General features: G+C 34.5%; 1 protein-coding gene across 10 annotated transcripts in view; it reads right to left on the bottom strand.

Annotated features, from left to right (window-relative positions):
* The window catches only part of PPIP5K2 (diphosphoinositol pentakisphosphate kinase 2), a 71,268-nt gene extending 55,490 nt beyond the window's left edge, over positions 1-15,778 (bottom strand). For 5 of the 10 annotated variants that reach the window (XM_047090001.1, XM_047090019.1, XM_047090011.1 and 2 more), the window contains exons 1-6: positions 15,588-15,777; positions 11,702-12,055; positions 7,034-7,229; positions 4,433-4,523; positions 3,147-3,232; positions 1,911-2,065 (exon numbers count right to left, since the gene is read on the bottom strand). In XM_047090001.1, the coding sequence (XP_046945957.1) occupies positions 1,911-2,065; positions 3,147-3,232; positions 4,433-4,523; positions 7,034-7,229; positions 11,702-11,815 (642 nt within the window). In that variant the 5' untranslated portion in view covers positions 11,816-12,055; positions 15,588-15,777. Of the gene's footprint in view, positions 1-1,910; positions 2,066-3,146; positions 3,233-4,432; positions 4,524-7,033; positions 7,230-11,701; positions 12,056-14,687; positions 14,819-15,587 lie in introns of all 10 variants that reach the window. The other 5 variants (XM_047089976.1, XM_047089991.1, XM_047090042.1 and 2 more) reach the window with 3 other exon arrangements.
* Between the last annotated feature and the right edge of the window lie 1,679 nt (positions 15,779-17,457).

The following is a 17,457-nucleotide window of genomic DNA, read 5'->3' as shown; positions in this document are numbered from 1 at the left end:
TGCTTTGAACATTCTTATATGTGTCCCATGTGCAAGAGGGTTTCTAATGTATATACTACAAGTAGAATTACCAGGTGATAGAATTGCTAGGTGCTCATATTCAACATACAAAGATAATGCCAAAATCCTTTATGAACTGTTTTAACAATTTAGAGTTCTCTTAGCACATATATTAGTTCCCACTGCTCTACTATAATTGGTATTGTTAGACTTAATATTTGCCACTCTAATGGATATAAAATAGTATCCCACTGAGTTTTTTCTTTGCATTTCCATGATTATAAATGTACACACATTTTAAATCTTAATGTGTTATTAAATTATATTGCTAAGAGGCTATATTAACTTGCATTCCTGCCAACAACATGTGGGCTTGTGCTTGTTTTCCAACTACCTCAATCTTTTAGATCTTTGGCAATCCAAAAAGTAATTCAATGTCATTAACTTTTAGACTTCATTTGCATTTATTTTATTATGGGTACAATTTTTTTTAAATCTTTAATATTATTTTATTATTTTTTTTATTTTTTTTAATATATGAAATTTATTGTCAAATTGGTTTCCATACAACACCCAGTGCTCATCCCAAAAGACGCCCTCTTCAATACCCATCACCCACCCTCCCCTCCCTCCCACCCCCAATCAACCCCTCAGTTTGTTCTCAATTTTTAAGAGTCTCTTATGCTTTGGCTCTCTCCCACTCTAACCTCTTTTTTTTTTTCTTCCCCTCTCCCATGGGTTTCTGTTAAGTTTCTCAGGATCCACATAAGAGTGAAAACATATGGTATCTGTCTTTCTCTGTATGACTTATTTCACTTAGCATAACACTCTCCAGTTCCATCCATGTTCCTTCAAAGGGTCGTATTTCATTCTTTCTCATTGCCATGTAGTACTCCATTGTGTATATAAACCACAATTTCTTTATCCATTTATCAGTTGATGGACATTTAGGCTCTTTCCATAATTTGGCTATTGTTGAGAGTGCTGCTATAAACATTGGGGTACAAGTGCCCCTATGCATCAGCACTCCTGTATCCCTTGGGTAAATTCCTAGCAGTGCTACTGCTGGGTCGTAGGGTAGGTCTATTTTTAATTTTTTGAGGAACCTCCAAACTCTTCTAGAGCGGCTGCACCAGTTTGCATTCCCACCAACAGTGCAAGAGGGTTCCTGTTTCTCCACATCCTCTTATGGGTGCAATTTTGAGCATACTGTCATGTATGTAAAAATTATTGGTATTATTTTTGTCTATGAATCATCCATCTTGGGGGCTATTTTTCTTCTCTCTCTCTGTTTTAAATAGGCTCCATGCCCAATGTGGGGCTTAAACTCAGACCCTGAGTCACATGCTCTACCAACTGAGCCATCCAGGTGCCCTAAGGTGCCATTTTTCTTTTTTTTTTTTTAACACTTATTTATTATTGAAAGACAGAGAGAGACAGAGCATAAGCAGGGGAGGGGCTGACAGATGGGGAGATAACAGAATCCAAAGCAGGCTCCAGGCTCTGAGCTGTCAGCACAGAGCCGGATGCGGGGCTCGAACTCACAAACCACAAGATCATGACCTAAGCCTAAGTTGGAGGCTTAACTGACGGAGCCACCCAGGTGCCCCAAGGTGCCATTTTTCTTAAATACTGCTGATCTTTACCTGAATTTCTCATAGGCCGGATACATAACTGGAAGATGCAAATGAAATCAAATAATACTCTTCATACTTTGTACCTAGAAATTTTGCATGCATCGCATTAAAAAATAAAATAATGCCTTGCTTTTCTAACAAAGAAGAGTACCAGTTTTCATTTATTCCTAAATGATACATTCTTAGTCTTAATTCTATTAAATACTTGATTACTTTTAGTAAAATTTGCACAAAGTATGAAGAACAGTATTCCCTGGGATAACAAAGGTTTACCTTCCGAAAAAGTCTTTGACTTCCACCACCAGCAGATGTTGGGTAGTAAATGTAAACATTATGATCCTCTGCACTGACTGGCTTTTCTACAAATGGCTTTTGAAAAACTTCACCATTTACTTCTACATGATCTTCACCTTCAATCAGATTGCACTCTAGAAGTCAAACAGAACATCAGGAAAAATTACATACTGTATATTATCTGGAAATAGTATTATTATTGAAGTTTTTACTACAATGGAGATTACAAAGAAAAGTAAGCTTGGATAATATATGATTTGATTTTAGTTAAAACTATTTATGCAAACAACATACATCAACATCTATGATCTATGACATTAAAAACTATAGTTTTTCTTCAAAATCTAATGAACCTGTCATTTCACCTTATCAATCCACAGAATACAAAGTTAGATAGGAAATGACACCAACAAGAAAGACTGAGAAATAATTTTAGAACGCTATCATCTTCTAAAAAATGTAAGGGATCATTTGTATCACAGATACTATAAAACATGAAATTATTCAGGTTACTAAAGTAACCTATACAAAGTAAGCAAGCAATCTAATTAGGAAGTTATTTTTTTACCTCTAGACAAATGAGGGAAGTTCCCTGTTACAGATAATAAATGTTATATTTTGTTTTTAATAAAAGTTGCTTTTAGATACAATAAAATCATCAGAATTCCCTAAAATACTCTTATCAGAATATTAAATCTTAATGCAGATAAACATTTATCTTGGTTTTTTTAGACTGCTATATATAACTTACATGTTATGTTTTAGATAACCAGAAAAATGAAGCAAAGGGTGCTTTAAGACATTAGTAGGTAATAATACTCCAAAATTCCTAGTCATCAGAAATTTAATCACAGCATTCTAGTGTGAAGTTTCTAATGCTTAATTCAAGAGTCAGAGATAAATCACTTGTTTACACTAATCAATACAAATTTATTAAGCACATAATTTAAAAATTCTTCTTTACATTTCCCAAATAGATGTCAAATGCAAACCAAAGAAAAGTAGGATATATAACTCTTAAATTATTACTGGGTCTTTTACCTTATAGTGCTACACTTCAACTGAACATAATACTTAATTGGTTCATTTCTTTAAAAAAAAGTAAACAAAATACTATGAATTCTTCAAGTTCCTTCTACTTAATTATAGAAGGGAAGTGGCTCAAAAGTATGTTGAGTGACAAAAGGCAGCTCGCTCAAAATCTCTTACTCTTACCTTTGGGATTATTTGGGTCACGGTTCAAAATTGCGTAACGTGGAAGTAAAATACCTTCAGCCTGAAGAATACTGTATACTTCTCTCCTGAAAAAAAGGGAAAACATCCTTTATTGTTTTATTCTATTTCACAAGTACATTATTACTACTGTATTACTAAAAAGGCATGGATATCAAGCCTTATTTTTTAAATAAAAAATTTGTCATTTAAAGTATCGAAAAAATATGTATTCAAAGGAAATATTATGCAATATTAAAACAAAAATGTCTGCACAATACTTTATGTGGCATATTAAAATACTAACATTTAAAATTGGGAATGTAAATGTATAAAAAGAAATGGTCAAATAAAGTTGCTATAAGCAATGACAGAATATTACCTAACCATTAAAAACTTTATACCTAAAGAATATTTAATGGCATGGGAAAATGTTCATTGTATTGTAAGAGAAAAGTGACCCTGTGTAAAATGTAAGTCCATGTACATATTGTTTTCTATATGAAAAAAATATGATAGATATGGTGGCAGGGTAAAATCCTTTCTTGATGCTTTTATTTTCCAAATTTCTTAAAGTAAATATGCATTTTCATATATATGTATATAACATATAAGCATGTATTAATATGGAAATCTAGGAAAAATGTTTTAAAGTTTTAGATATCAATAATGTCACTATCTGGAAGAACAGAATGCCAGAAACAAAAAACCATAAGGCCTTATAGTTTATAAAGTATTTTCATACATATAATCTCATATTGTAATGTTCACATAAAGGAAAATCAAATGTTGGTGAAATCATAAGGGTAGCCATCAGAGTGAAACATCAAACAATATAAATAAATATATTTGTATTTTACAGTGTCTCTTGGAAATCCATGCTTTTGACCTGTAAAATGAATGCTAAGATAGTGAGGTATTTTTCAAAACAGTTGCACTTTACCATTAAAAATAATCTAGTATAGCCCTAGTTTCATCATCAGTCACCATGACAGAGAAGTTGTTCATAATTTTCAGTGGTTCAGTAGACTCCAGAAATTAAATAAATCTGGTTTAAGTCCTCGTCCCACTATTTGCAGGACTACTTGTGACTTTGGGCAAATCAATTCATCTCCCTGATTTTCAAGATTCTTCATCTACAAAATTGGGTATAAATACCTATTCTTAAGTATTATTTAGAGGACACCAAAAATTAACGTATATGAAAACCCCTGATGCCGTATCGCTTACAGTATATACTAAATAAATGTTAATTTTCCTTCCCTTATTCAGCCATCTCCATCACTCACCTATCTTGTATGAGATACTGCATATTCAAGTCATTGATTACAAATGGATTCCTGAGTTTTGCATAGGCAACTGCTTTGTCCAGTGGAAATCCTAAGAACACATATTATTAACATATTCTGTACAATCTCAAGATAAGTTGACATCTATAACTTTATCAATTTGAATTTATGCCATTTCTGATAATAGATTAGTTTTATTATCACTACTTTCCATATAAATCATGGAAAAATAAACACATAAAACTTAACTTGTACTATTAGTAAGTCTTATTTTTTCCTAGTTAATTTGATTGATAAGGCACAATAAGCTAGTGGTTATATAACCAAATTTAGACCACTGACACATTAGTCAACACCTGATTATTCAAAGTCACTGATAAAAAGTTAAGATTACCTCATACACAAACAGAAATCTATATATAAATAAATATATCACAATCACTTGGTGATTTTTAAAATATATATAACTCTTTTTCTCACTTTTTAAATTTGATATCTATACATATAAATTGTTGATAATTCAAAGAATTTATGCATCTTTAAAATAGCAAAAACAAAAGTTAATTCTCTTGCAAAGATATGCTCTAAATATAAAGTATACAAGTAGAATCATACTTGCTGTTACTAGGTCAACGTTAAGATATCAGAAATTAACTCAAAAATTACTAGACTTTGGTAAAATTACTAATTACAAGGAAAATAAATCAAATGGCAGATATAGTAAGAGGCCTAAAGTATCTAAAGCATTTTAATGATTCTACTATGCTGTCTGTATTGACGCTAAAAGCTCCAGTTTTATCCATCAATATCTATTACTTAGAGATGGTAAGGCAGTATTCCCTAAAGGTTAATATAACAGGGTCCAAAGTCCTGGCTCCATCTTTCATTAGCTACGTGATTTCGGGCAAATTTACCTAAAATCTCTCAGCCCCTGATTCACAACTATAAATGGGTATTTTAACAGTCTTACCTAGTACAGTTTTTGGAGGAACTCCATCAAGGAGTATACATAAAACACTTAGCACAGTACCTGACATAATAAGCTCCCAATAAATATTATTATTCCTTAAATGAAAATATTTTAATGAATATCTAATTGAAGAAATAGAGTAAAAATCATTAGGTATGCATAACTTCAGAATTTAACTACAGCATACTATAGTATACCTGTGAAGACGCTGTGTTTTGTAGCATTATCGGAACAGTTGGAGAAGTTAAGTACTAAGGCATACTGATGTTAAAAAAAACTAAACAAAAAACCATAGTCAGTTAAAAAAGACTTATTCCTAAATTCCTTTTAGTTTTTAAAATGTAATGAAAGTACTCTATACCTAGAATCACTTGGCCACAAATTACAAACCCTTCTACTTTTGTAAAGACTCTCAGAAGAATTCATCACTTGTCATAAAGATATCTCGAGGTCTATGATTTCATGTTTCCTAACAGAACTCAGCATATAGGAACCCTTATTCAGTTCCCTGCTTTTGTTGTTGTTGTGGTTAAAGAGGACATTTCCCTTACCAAGAGACAGCATATGGGATATCACCTTGGAGAGCACCTAGTTTTTACAAGCAAATAAATAGCTCTGTAGGAAGAACCATGTAGTAGTAAGGGAAGAAACCTTACCCTCAAAGATAAGCTAATTTTCATATTCTCTGAAATAAAGGACTTCAGTTTATAAAGACCAGGGCCTTGGCTTCTCTATAGGCTATAGGAGCACAAGAAGTCTCAAACATGCTCCACCCCTTTCTGGCTGAAGACGTTTCTTGAATACCTAAGTAAAGTTAAACTTTAACACAGCTAGAGATTACATATTTAGGTAACAAGTTTGCTTTAATATGAATTCATTTATAACTGAGTACATATCTTTTAAATTATAGTTCTTAGTAAGAAATACATTTAATTCACAGATAACTGGGTAATAAAAATTTCAGATATTCACTAATAATTTTGATTAGTGGGTTTTACTATGAAGGCATACTTCACCATCAAGTAATACTGAAGTTTAATTATATTTCACTTTGGTTTATAAAAGAAACCGAGTAAAGTCTAAAATTCAAATATTAAGCACCTCAGAAATAAAATATAAATATGTATATGAGGAAACATCATTTTCTATATGACAAAAGCATAGACCTTAAAATATTCAATAATTCAAGAATTCATTCTAAATAACTTAGAGTAACAAAGATATACTTTCAAAGAATTCATCAACCTATTTTTCACTATTTTTAATAGTGAAAACCGGACACTAATTGTTAAGATACTGGCTAAATGTTATAGTATATCCTCATGATGACAAGCTGAAATGTCATTGAAAATCAGGCCTCTGAAGAATGTAATGAAAGGAAAATAAACCTCGATATAGTTAATGGAAAATTAAATATAAAATTACATATACACTGTAATAGTAAATTTGTTTTTAAAAAATACACAGAGGAAAAATGGCTGAAAAGAAATATATCAAAATGTTAGCAACACTGATCTGTGAGAGTGGGTAAGTTTAATTTTATTTTTCTATTTTATCTAATAATCTACAATTAGTATGTATTGGTTTTATTATAAGAGGATAAAAGTAGTTCCCACCCCATTCTTTAATACCTTTAGAATGGAAAGAAATAAGACAATCACATAAAGGCCAGTTTTCTACTGGTTCATTCAAAATAACATCTTCTTCAAATACTACTACTGTGATATATTTAAATAAGGAGATCCGTTCAAGAATTTCCTTCATTGGTTTGGATTTGGATTTCTTTGCCATGGAACATATTCCAACCACAATCTGTCTTTCCGGTGGCTAAAACAGAAGGAAAACAAAACAAAAAAATCAGGTTGACTCGATATGAACTGCAAAGTAGAGCTATTTTAAATCTTGTTCAGAAGTAGATGAGGGATGTGATTAATACAAATGACACACTAACCAAAAAAGGCATTTTTCAAAATTACATTGTTATTATAATAAATAACAAATAGTTGTTTACAAAGGTTTGGAAAAAATTCTAAAACAATACACTTTCAGGACATCGTTACTATTTTCATTCTGATTTTAAACTTAAACAAATACTCCTTTCTTGACTGTCTTCAACACTTGTTGTTCTCCTTACAAATGAAAGGGGAAAATAAGGGCCAAAACTTATCTAATCCAAGTAAAAAGACCAATGAGAGTGAGATAAAGAATTCTCTTGCCTAAAATAAGATGTTCTGACTACAAAGCTGTATTACAGTGTTGAACTATTTTTGGAGACTGAGCTTGAATAGGAGTTGGTCACCAATGACAACTTGGAAGAAAATTTTGGAGAAAGCCAAACTGCTAACAGAGGTGTCAATGCTCTTTGAAGCTCCTATCTTTATACTCAATATTCCCATTAATGGTGTTGCTCATCTCTGGCACCCCTACTATAGCTCAAAGGCCATGGTTCATCGTGAGACTAAAAAAAGGAGGAGACAGAAATAATTTATGAGCAGCTCACAGGTTTACAAAATCACTCAAGATTCATTCTGAGGTCTCTCCATTTAAATAGTTAATAATTTATCAAATAAATAAAGCTGTGTCTAGTTTTTCTTTTTAGTTCTCCCCCTTCCATATTTTATATATTTCAGATGACAATATAATCCATGCTCAAGTGTTTTACTAGACTCTCTCTTATAAATCTAAAAATAAAATAGGATAACATCAGATTTAAATTGCTATTCTTTATGCCTAAAATTAGATTTCCTCATTGCCTCTTCTAACTCATAAAATCTAGAGGTCAAATTGGTATTGAATTTGATTGTAAATCCTAACCTTCTCAGGATTTGCTGTCTTTCCACCTTGATTATCCACTTTTATGTTCCCTTATTCAATTATTTCCTGATCAAAAGCCTCTATCCAGCTCATGATGTTCCTAATGAATATTTCCCTAGCCAACAAAAGTACTCAAGCTAAACCATCAACAAAACAAAAAAGGCAACCTACTGAATGGGAGGAGATACTTGCAAATGATATATCTATTAAGGGGTCAACTTCTAAAATATACAAAAAACTCCTACAACTCAACATCAAAAAAACCCAAATAATCCAATTAAAAAATGAACAGAGGACCTTAGTCGGACATTTCTCCAAAGAAGACATACAGATGGGCAAAAGATTCATGAAAAGATGGTCGACAACACTAATCATCAGGAAAATGTAAATCAAAACCACAATGACACATCACCTCGCACTTGTCAAAATGGCTAGTATCAAAAAGACAAGACATAACAAGAGTTGGCAAGGACAATGTGGAGAAAAAGGAATCCTCATGCACCGTTGGTGGGAATGTAAACTGGAGCAACCACCGTAGAAAACAGTATGGAGGTTCCTCAAAAACTTAAAAATAGAAATACCATATTACCTATTAATCCTACTTCCGGGTATTTACTAAGAAAATAAAAACACTAATTCAAAAAGATATGTTTACTGCATCATTATTTACAACAGCCAAGATATGGAAGCAACCTAAGTGTCCATCCATAAATGGATACACATGTGATATATATTATATATATTACACATACCATATATAATGTATATATACATATATATAGATATAGAATATATATACATGTATGTATATGTATATGTATATATATATATATATATATATCAGGCATAAAAAAGAATGAAGGGGTGCCTGGGAGGCTCAGCTGGTTGAGCATCTAACTTCGACTCAGGTCTTGATCTTGCGGTTTGTGAGTTTGAGCCCCACATCGGGCTCATTGGTATCAGCCTGGAGCCTGCTTTGGATTCTCTGTCCCCCTTTCTCTGCCCCTCCCCTGCTTGTGCTCTTTCTCTGTATCTCAAAAATAAACCTTAAAAAAAAAAAAAAAAAAGAAGAATGAAATCTTGCCATTCACAATAACATGGATGGACTTATAGGATATTATGCTAAGTGAAACAGAAAAACAAATACCTTATGATTCCACTTACATGTGGAATCTAAAAACTGAAAGAAATAAAAAAAAAAAACATCTAGACTCAAACACAGAGAACAAACTGGTGGCTCTCAGTGGGAAGGGGAGGTGCAAGGATGGGTGAAACACGTGAAGGGGATTAAGAGGTACAGACTTCCAGTTATAAAATAGAGAAGTTAAAGGGATGAAAAGTACAGCATAGGGCATACAAAGTAGAAACTTTGTATGGTGACAGATGGTAACTACACTTATCATGGTGAGCATTCTGTAATGTATACAATTGCTGAATCACCATGTTGTACACATGAAACTAATGTCAATTATACTTCAGTAAAAACAGCATTCAACCTAACACTTCCTACTGTTTTACAGATTAAAAGGCTACTTTTATTTTATTTAATATTAAAATGTCAAATTTTGTTTATTACAGATCTATTTAATATCTACTCATTGGCTAAGATCAACTAGAAACTTTCAAGTTTAAAATGCACAAATAAAGCTGCATTATTAAGACAAAATCACAGAATTTTCCTATCAGGTAAAATTACATGATAGCATATAATTACTTTTTAAACAGATCTAAATTACTTTGTCAGATTTAATGTCTAAAATGAAATTCATACCTTTAATCTTAAAAACAGAATGACCTAGAACAAATCATTTTGTTCTATAGGTCAACAATCTATAGGTCAAATGAACCAAATTGAAGCTACTCAAAAGTGACAATTATACATCACAAATGTGAGTTCAATTTAATTAGTACCAATAGTCTAAGAATTATACTAAAAGTTAGATATACAGAAACTACCTACACTCAAAGTGCTGTGAATCTAACAGGGATTACAGTAACAATGCAGTACATTATGATACATGGAATACAAGTATATGTGTTAAGGTATAGAATGGTACTGAGGAAGAAGTATTCAAGTTTACAAGGAGAAGGGGAAGAATGAATATGAATAATGAGCAGAGTTTTGAAGAATGAAAAACTATTCACAAGGTATCCCTTCCCAGAAAAGGGCATTCTATACAGATAAAGGAATACACCCAATGGCGAAGAGGCATGGCACAACATAGAATTAACACGTGAAAAGCAAAAATTTGATACTGCTGAAACATAAAAGGTAGAAGGGAAGAGAGACAAATAGAGTTCTGGATATAAGGGACAGAAGTCCTTATCTGGAAAAAGTGGACTTGATGGTCAGTGACATTCACAGTGTGTTCAGATGTACTCTAGTGAAAAGGGATAGGAGTACTTGAAGCTGAGTCAATAGCACTTCCTAGTTTAAGTCAGCCAGAGAAGGTCTGCTTTCCTGTTTTACTTATTGGATTTCTAGACAATACTTCAGATGAAGAAAAGCACTGCTCGTAAGAGAAGCTTGAAAATCATCTTTCCTGGGCTGAGGATGAGGGGTGGGTGGGAAAGGTTTCAAGTGAAAGCAGTCTGATTCACCCTTCAGACACGCATAACTGCACTGGGAAAAGTATTAAATAATTACGAAAAAAGATTTAAAGAATAATCTAATAGCTATTTTTGGTTTGTTTTTAACTACTTTTACCAAGTATAACAGGTTTGGAAACAAAATTCTCTTTCGAACTGGAAATATGAGGGAAAAAACCTAAGTTTGTATCTTGTTTCAGTCTTCACAGTAAAGCAATGTCTATGTGTAAAGGGAAAACAAGACAAATGTTGAGCTAATATAACTATGGTAAAATGAACATAATAAATGGGTGTTATTCCTGAAGATCCACTATGGTTATACATCCTAATAGATCAGATCAAAAAGAAAGTAAGACTTACACAGTTACACACCCCTGTGGATACTTGAGGTAGCCTCTCCTAGCCACACAGTTACAGGTTTCTGAATAGTTAATACATAAGGCTATCTTTGAGTCAAGCACCACTTGTATTGACAACATGACAAACTTAATGAAGCTAAGAAGTCCTTCTTTGTAACTTTAAAATGATTTCCTTCAACTTACTTCTTTCTCTTGACATGTTTTTTAGGTACTTCTACATACAAGAAATCCTTTTGGTTTATGGCCCTATTCTTTTTGCCATGTTTTCAACTGAGTCTTGTGTCACGCTAGGCATACCAGTGAAAGACACTAGAATAAGCATCATTAAACAACTTAGAACTCTGACTCCTGATTGGATTTCTTGATGCAACATAGATTCAATAATGTTGTAATGAAACATGCTGTTTTAGTGCAAAATACTTCCAACAAATTACTATGTGCAAAAATGGCTTCACAATTTAGACAGTAATAATTCACTTTAACAGTGATGAGTAAGAAGTCTATACTGTACTGGTCTTCTCTCACCAAACAACTTACAGACTCATCCTCTTCCTCCTCATCTTCATCTGCATGGTGGAAGAAATGTCGATAATTTCCTGAATTTATTTCTGTATCTTCAGGCCCAACAAAGAACCTGGGGGCTTCACTCATTTTTATTTCATTTGATATAGATATAAAGCACTATACTAAAATTGCTTTTAAATAAGCCATTCTCTCTCTACTATACAAGGTCTGTTGCAGCTTGTTTTTGCTTTTACAATCACTTGAAATTGTGATGACAGTTAGTTGGCAAGTGTTCTTCTGTTCTCAGATATCATTGCTTCATTTGTTGATGAAGTTTAAGAGAGAGAGGCTTAGTGCTTCAGTCAGTCGATGCAACAATCTTTCTACCTAAAATACAATGAAAAAATTAATTTTGGAGACTGTACTTCAAAAACATTCATGTAAAAGTAAAATGATACTTGTAAAATCATTACCAGTAATTTGATGCATACCTTCAGATACAAAGACATTTTCTTCCATGATATTAAAAAATTAGGCTTTGATATTCAATAATCTACATTTTAACAATTCAACAAACTGATTCAAAAATAACAAAAAGACAGTAACAATAAAAATACACAGTAAATTCTTTAAGTCCAAAAATACCTAATAAGTGAGAACATTATTCAAATTATAACAAAATTCCATTAAAAGTTGAATTCCTTTGCAACACAGTTCAGTAATATCTGAATAGATCAGATCAATATCTGGGGGAAAAAAACCCCAGATAAAATGCAATGTAAATTTAAAACCCATTGACAACTATAAATCAATTTGAAAACTCATTAAATCAATTTTTAAAAGGTTTTAACTTGAAAGTTCAACTTGCAAACAAGGCTTTTTTTTATTTTTATCTTTTTTAGGGAATAAAACCTTTCTGCATTCTAGTCTCAAAAAATATCAATAAAACGAGAATAAAGAAAATATTTCATTTTAACAGCAGCTTTTGAAGTTTTAGAAGTCAAAAATTCTTTGGCTGAACTAATAAAAATCTATAGATTCTCTCCTCAAAAAAAAAAAAAATGTACAAGTGTAACAAATTCTGCAAAAATTTTATGTGATTGACACCCAAGCTTTCCACATAAACAGATGTCTATCAAAATCAGTTCAAGAAGTCTCATGTAACAGTGACATCTCAAAATATTCTTTACCAAAGTTGTTTACATGTACTTGTTCCTTGGTCACATTAAAACTAATTACTGACCAAGATGAAACTATATATCAAATAATTCATTGGATTACTGGTAATATAATAAATTATTTGATCAAATATTCTTAAGAGTTGGGAGTGTATGTTAGATAAAAAACTGTAAAGTGTAACTCCAAAACTTTTATTTCTAAAGATGTAATTCTAGTTTAATTGGTGGCTCCCTATTAAATACTGAAACCCTAGTGTACCTAGGCAGGCTTCATTGTATCCAATTTTCAAATTAAAATTGCACGGTGTTATGAAATTTAAAACAGTTTGTGATTAAAAAAGGTAGAAATACTTGTTCAAAAGACAAATGCTACTCAACTCCGATTTATAAATTGTAAAGTACCATGCTACTAAAGTATCGACACTCAAGGAAGTGGTTCTCAAACTTCATCACACATCAGAATCACCAGGAGGGCTTGTAAAAATACTAAAGTCTCAAAGTGGGAGACAATACTCTGCATTTTTAAAATTCCATGGTGATGCTGATGCTGCTGGCCTGGTAATCACACTTTGAGAACCACTGCTCTAAGAGCGCCTGGTTGGCTTAGTCTAATAAGTGTCAGATTCTAGATTTCAGCTCAGGTCATGATCTCACGACCCCAAGGAGGGATTCTCTTTCTCCCTCTCTCTCTCTCTGCCCCCTCTCCCCTGCTCAGGTTCCCGCTTGCTCGTGCTCTCTCAAAAGAAATCAACTTTTTTAAAAAGGAGAGAGAACCATTGTTCTAGACTTTGACAAAAGTGGGTTAGAAAGCTTTTTCTAATAGTTGTTCAGATCTGTATCCTTAACTAAGCTACTGAAACTCTCTAGCCACCATCTGTAAACTGTGATAAATTTAATAAATTATTTTGAAAATTAAATGCCAAAGCAGCAATTTAGCACAGGGTAAACATTTAGTAAATGTGAGGTGTTTCTTTTATTGGCTTTTATAATTAAAAAAGAGATTCCTGATCTAACTTAACTGGCACAGAACAAAGGCAAACAATTTAGTTTAGAATGTACCTATTTACTGCCCTTGCAATGAAGCCACAGAAACTCCTCCTTGCCACTGCTTCTGCTGGAGACCTCATTACATGTTTTCTAGTCTTACCACACTGCTTCAGACTGTCATGAACACTACTGCCTGGAATAAATACTCATCTTCTCCCCAAATTTAAGCTACTTAATCCTTAAAATGACAACTTGGATCATCCATCAGTCCTATGTAGTGTACAGAAGTCCGTCTTTCTTGAGGACCCTCAGCTCTTATTGCTCAGTCTAAATAGACACATGGCCAATTTTCCTGAAACCCCAAAAGCATTTTCCGGATGGAAACATTGCTGTGAATGGTGACAATGCTGCTGTCAACGTTAAGTGTAATATCCTCACAACTACCATGAAAGTCATAGGAGTTTAAAACCCAAAATGGCAAGATTTGACTGGACAACTCTGAACCTTCTGCACGTAATCACTCGCTTAAAAAAAAAAACCCATGCTACAGTCAGTATTTTGGTTTCTAAACTATTTACTTCTGCATCAGAACAAGGAAGCTCCATGAGGACAGAGATCATTTCGTCAGACATAAATAGGCACACTGAATTTGTTTTTAATGAATACTTTCAACCACTTAAAATGTTAGTGAAGTAACTGGAAGCAACGAAGCACAATGGTAAGACAACAGTAACAGTCAATAATACAGATTTTGGAACCTGAAAAATCTGGTTTCTAACAGAGGTTCAAACGTTTACTAGTAGCAAAAGTTTATTAGGACGAATTAAGTGACCTCTCCAAGCCTCAGTACCTACCTCTGGAAAATGAGACGAATAATCTAACATACATCACGGAATTGTTGAGAGAAGTACATGAGAACATATGTAAAGCACCTGGCACACATAAGAACTCAGTCAATGGCGGCTATCTTTAATATTTAATCTGCCTGAAACAAAAACGGTATTTTTCATTGAAGAATTTTCAACAGCAAAACAATACCCTATCCCAGCGTCGGGCAAGGATGTTGGGTGCTAAAGCCAGCTATGCTTCCTACTTCCCCAGCTAAGCCTTCCAGCACACTAGATCAAGACAAGTATCACCCTTAGGAATTCAAAGGTCGCAAACTCCCAGAAGCCGTCCATAAACTAGTAAATGAGATACAATGGTCGCCACCCTCGTTCCTTCTCCCTCCAAGCGCGCGAGGTGCAACACTGATTAGGTGAGGCAGAGACCTGCAGCCTCCGTTTTTATTCTGGAAAGCTGCAACGCAAGGGCCTTTTTGTTCTCTTGAAGTGGGGGTGCAGGCGGCGAGAAAAGTGGCAAAGACGGAGGAATGAAAACAAAAATAGCGATCTCGACCCACAGCAGTCCCCAAACTCGAGGCTGCCTACTTTGGTGGAGCGAGCCCACAGGCTAGAGTACCAGCTTAGGCGCTCGGCAGTTCCCTTCTGGCTGGGCTGAAATCTCGTGTATCTCAAACCCAAGAAATAAAAAAGGGAGGCAATATAAGAGAAGAAGAAATCCAGACGCGAAAAGCGCCTCAGGGCTGTAGTGTCACTCCTTCCTCGCCCACGCTGCCTTTCGCTCTGGCACACGCCCCTGGGAAGAGCGCGTGTCTGGGCTCCGCAAAGCGCAGAAGACAAAGCAACTGCCCGGCAGCGGCCTCGGTGACCGGGTTCGGCAACTCGGTTCTCCTCCGGTCCCGGAATCCTCACCTGCCACCGCTGCAGTAGCCACGCGAGCTGCAGGAGATAGCCGAGCCCACTCGGGCTTCGGTTTCCCCTTTAATGCCGGAGACAGGAGTGAGGTGTTCGTCAAAAGACTACAGCTGTTAGGTAGGACGTCGGTCTCCTCTCTACAGTAGCAGATGAAGGGCCACGCAGAGGTTCTGCAAAGCACTACACCACCTCCCTTATCTCGGTCGCGCCTCACCCCGCCCGCCTCGGGTCTCACCAAGAAATCTCACCGGGCGGAACGATTTCCGGCAATTGCCAAACGGTCCGCACGGCCCTCATAAGCACACACCTCTTAAAGACACCGGTAGTTCCGCTTCCGGCAGCACCAGATAAGTCGCGAGAGGAAGCTTAAATCCTGTCGTTTGCTTTTAGGACCACTTTCGGTGAGTGGTCGTCCCGGTATGCTTTGTTATGTCTGATGATTTTTAAAGTGAGGCATCACCTGACAGTAGTTTCAAAACCATTTCTATCGACTAGTTTAAGAAAGGGTTTAATTGACTGTGGAGATTGCGCAGGCGCTCTTGGGGCGAGAGGGCCTTGCTTGGGCGTTACGGCGTCCCGCGCCCGCTGAGTGGAAAAGGGGCGAGTTTTGTTGTCAGACGTGGGAAGGTGCCTAGTCTGTGTAACCGAGTTTTACTTGATGGTCTTCCTGCTTTTGTTAAATTTAGCTGGACCTTGCCCTGAAGAATTGATTAACGAGCCATTAAACCTCCCTGGAAATGCTCTCTAATAGTTAAAATAGCGTCCGAGAGTCGGAGCAGGTTCAAAAATTGACCGTGGCAGTTGGCTGACATGAACGAAGTCTCCCTACTTACTTTATCATAGTTGCCATTTAATCTGAAATATTCGCCTTTCGCCCCAAATTACAATCTCCTGTGGCGGGGAGAGACGCGAATTCAAGGGACAATCTTGTCCCGTAGTTCTAAAGGCAAAGTACACACTTTATTTCTGTGGACTTCTCCTTTAAATGAGCTTTTCTGAACTAAAGTGGAAAAATAATTTTCAAAATGGAAATTCACTTATCACATGTGGCTTCATGTGTATGCATATAGGGATGAAGGCATTTTTTGTTAAAACCAATTTATAGGTTGAATCAGATTAGAAGTGCCTGGTGTAATTAGATTTCCCAGTCTTTAACATTACGTAAAATTATGCTTTTCTTTTTGTCAGAGATTAAAGTAGACTAACGCAGAAGTAAAAATAATGATCACAAGTTCACATGTTCATTGAAATGTTACAGATTTTAAGTTTTTAAGGTGGAACACATGCATTTAACAACTTTTTGGAGGCTTAAATTGGTAGTCTTGATGGGTTTTGTCCAATCCTAATTTTATTTAAAGTGATACTTAACCACTTCATTTTATTGCACACAAAATAAAATGATTAAAGGAATTAAGTAATAAGTATTTGCACAGGTACTTACTGATTTTATTTGACGTTGTATTAGGGACATAGTGTTAAAGCTCAACCAAATTCGATCCTGACAGTTCCTCTTGCAAAATTAGAAGTTGTAGTCAGCCACCTTCACCTCCTTTTCTCATTCCTACTTTTTTAAATACACAAATTCTTAAAAATAAGAACATATTTAAAGAAGTCCTAAACTTCATTCTTATAACTTAAACCACTTAATTCTATCCTGTAAACGATACCTTCATTCAGTATTTGGGTATAGGAAGATATTTAGGTTTGTTCTAATATTACGGTTTAAAGCCGTTTTCTTTATATTCACTACTCAATTGGATGGTTTTTAGGGATCACATGGTGAGTGTACTTTGACAAGAAAAAACTACTGGTTCTTTGAGTTACTCTTGTGTATAAATGCCAATTTTAAAAAAAAATTTTTTTTAAT

This window comes from Lynx rufus, unplaced genomic scaffold (genome assembly GCF_022079265.1).
Source record: "Lynx rufus isolate CCGP_SWC_20201006 ecotype Redwood Valley unplaced genomic scaffold, mLynRuf1.p SCAF_1, whole genome shotgun sequence".
Classification (NCBI taxonomy): domain Eukaryota; kingdom Metazoa; phylum Chordata; class Mammalia; order Carnivora; family Felidae; genus Lynx; species Lynx rufus.
Note: the sequence above shows the minus strand (reverse complement) of the source record. Positions and strands in the feature narration are given on the sequence as shown.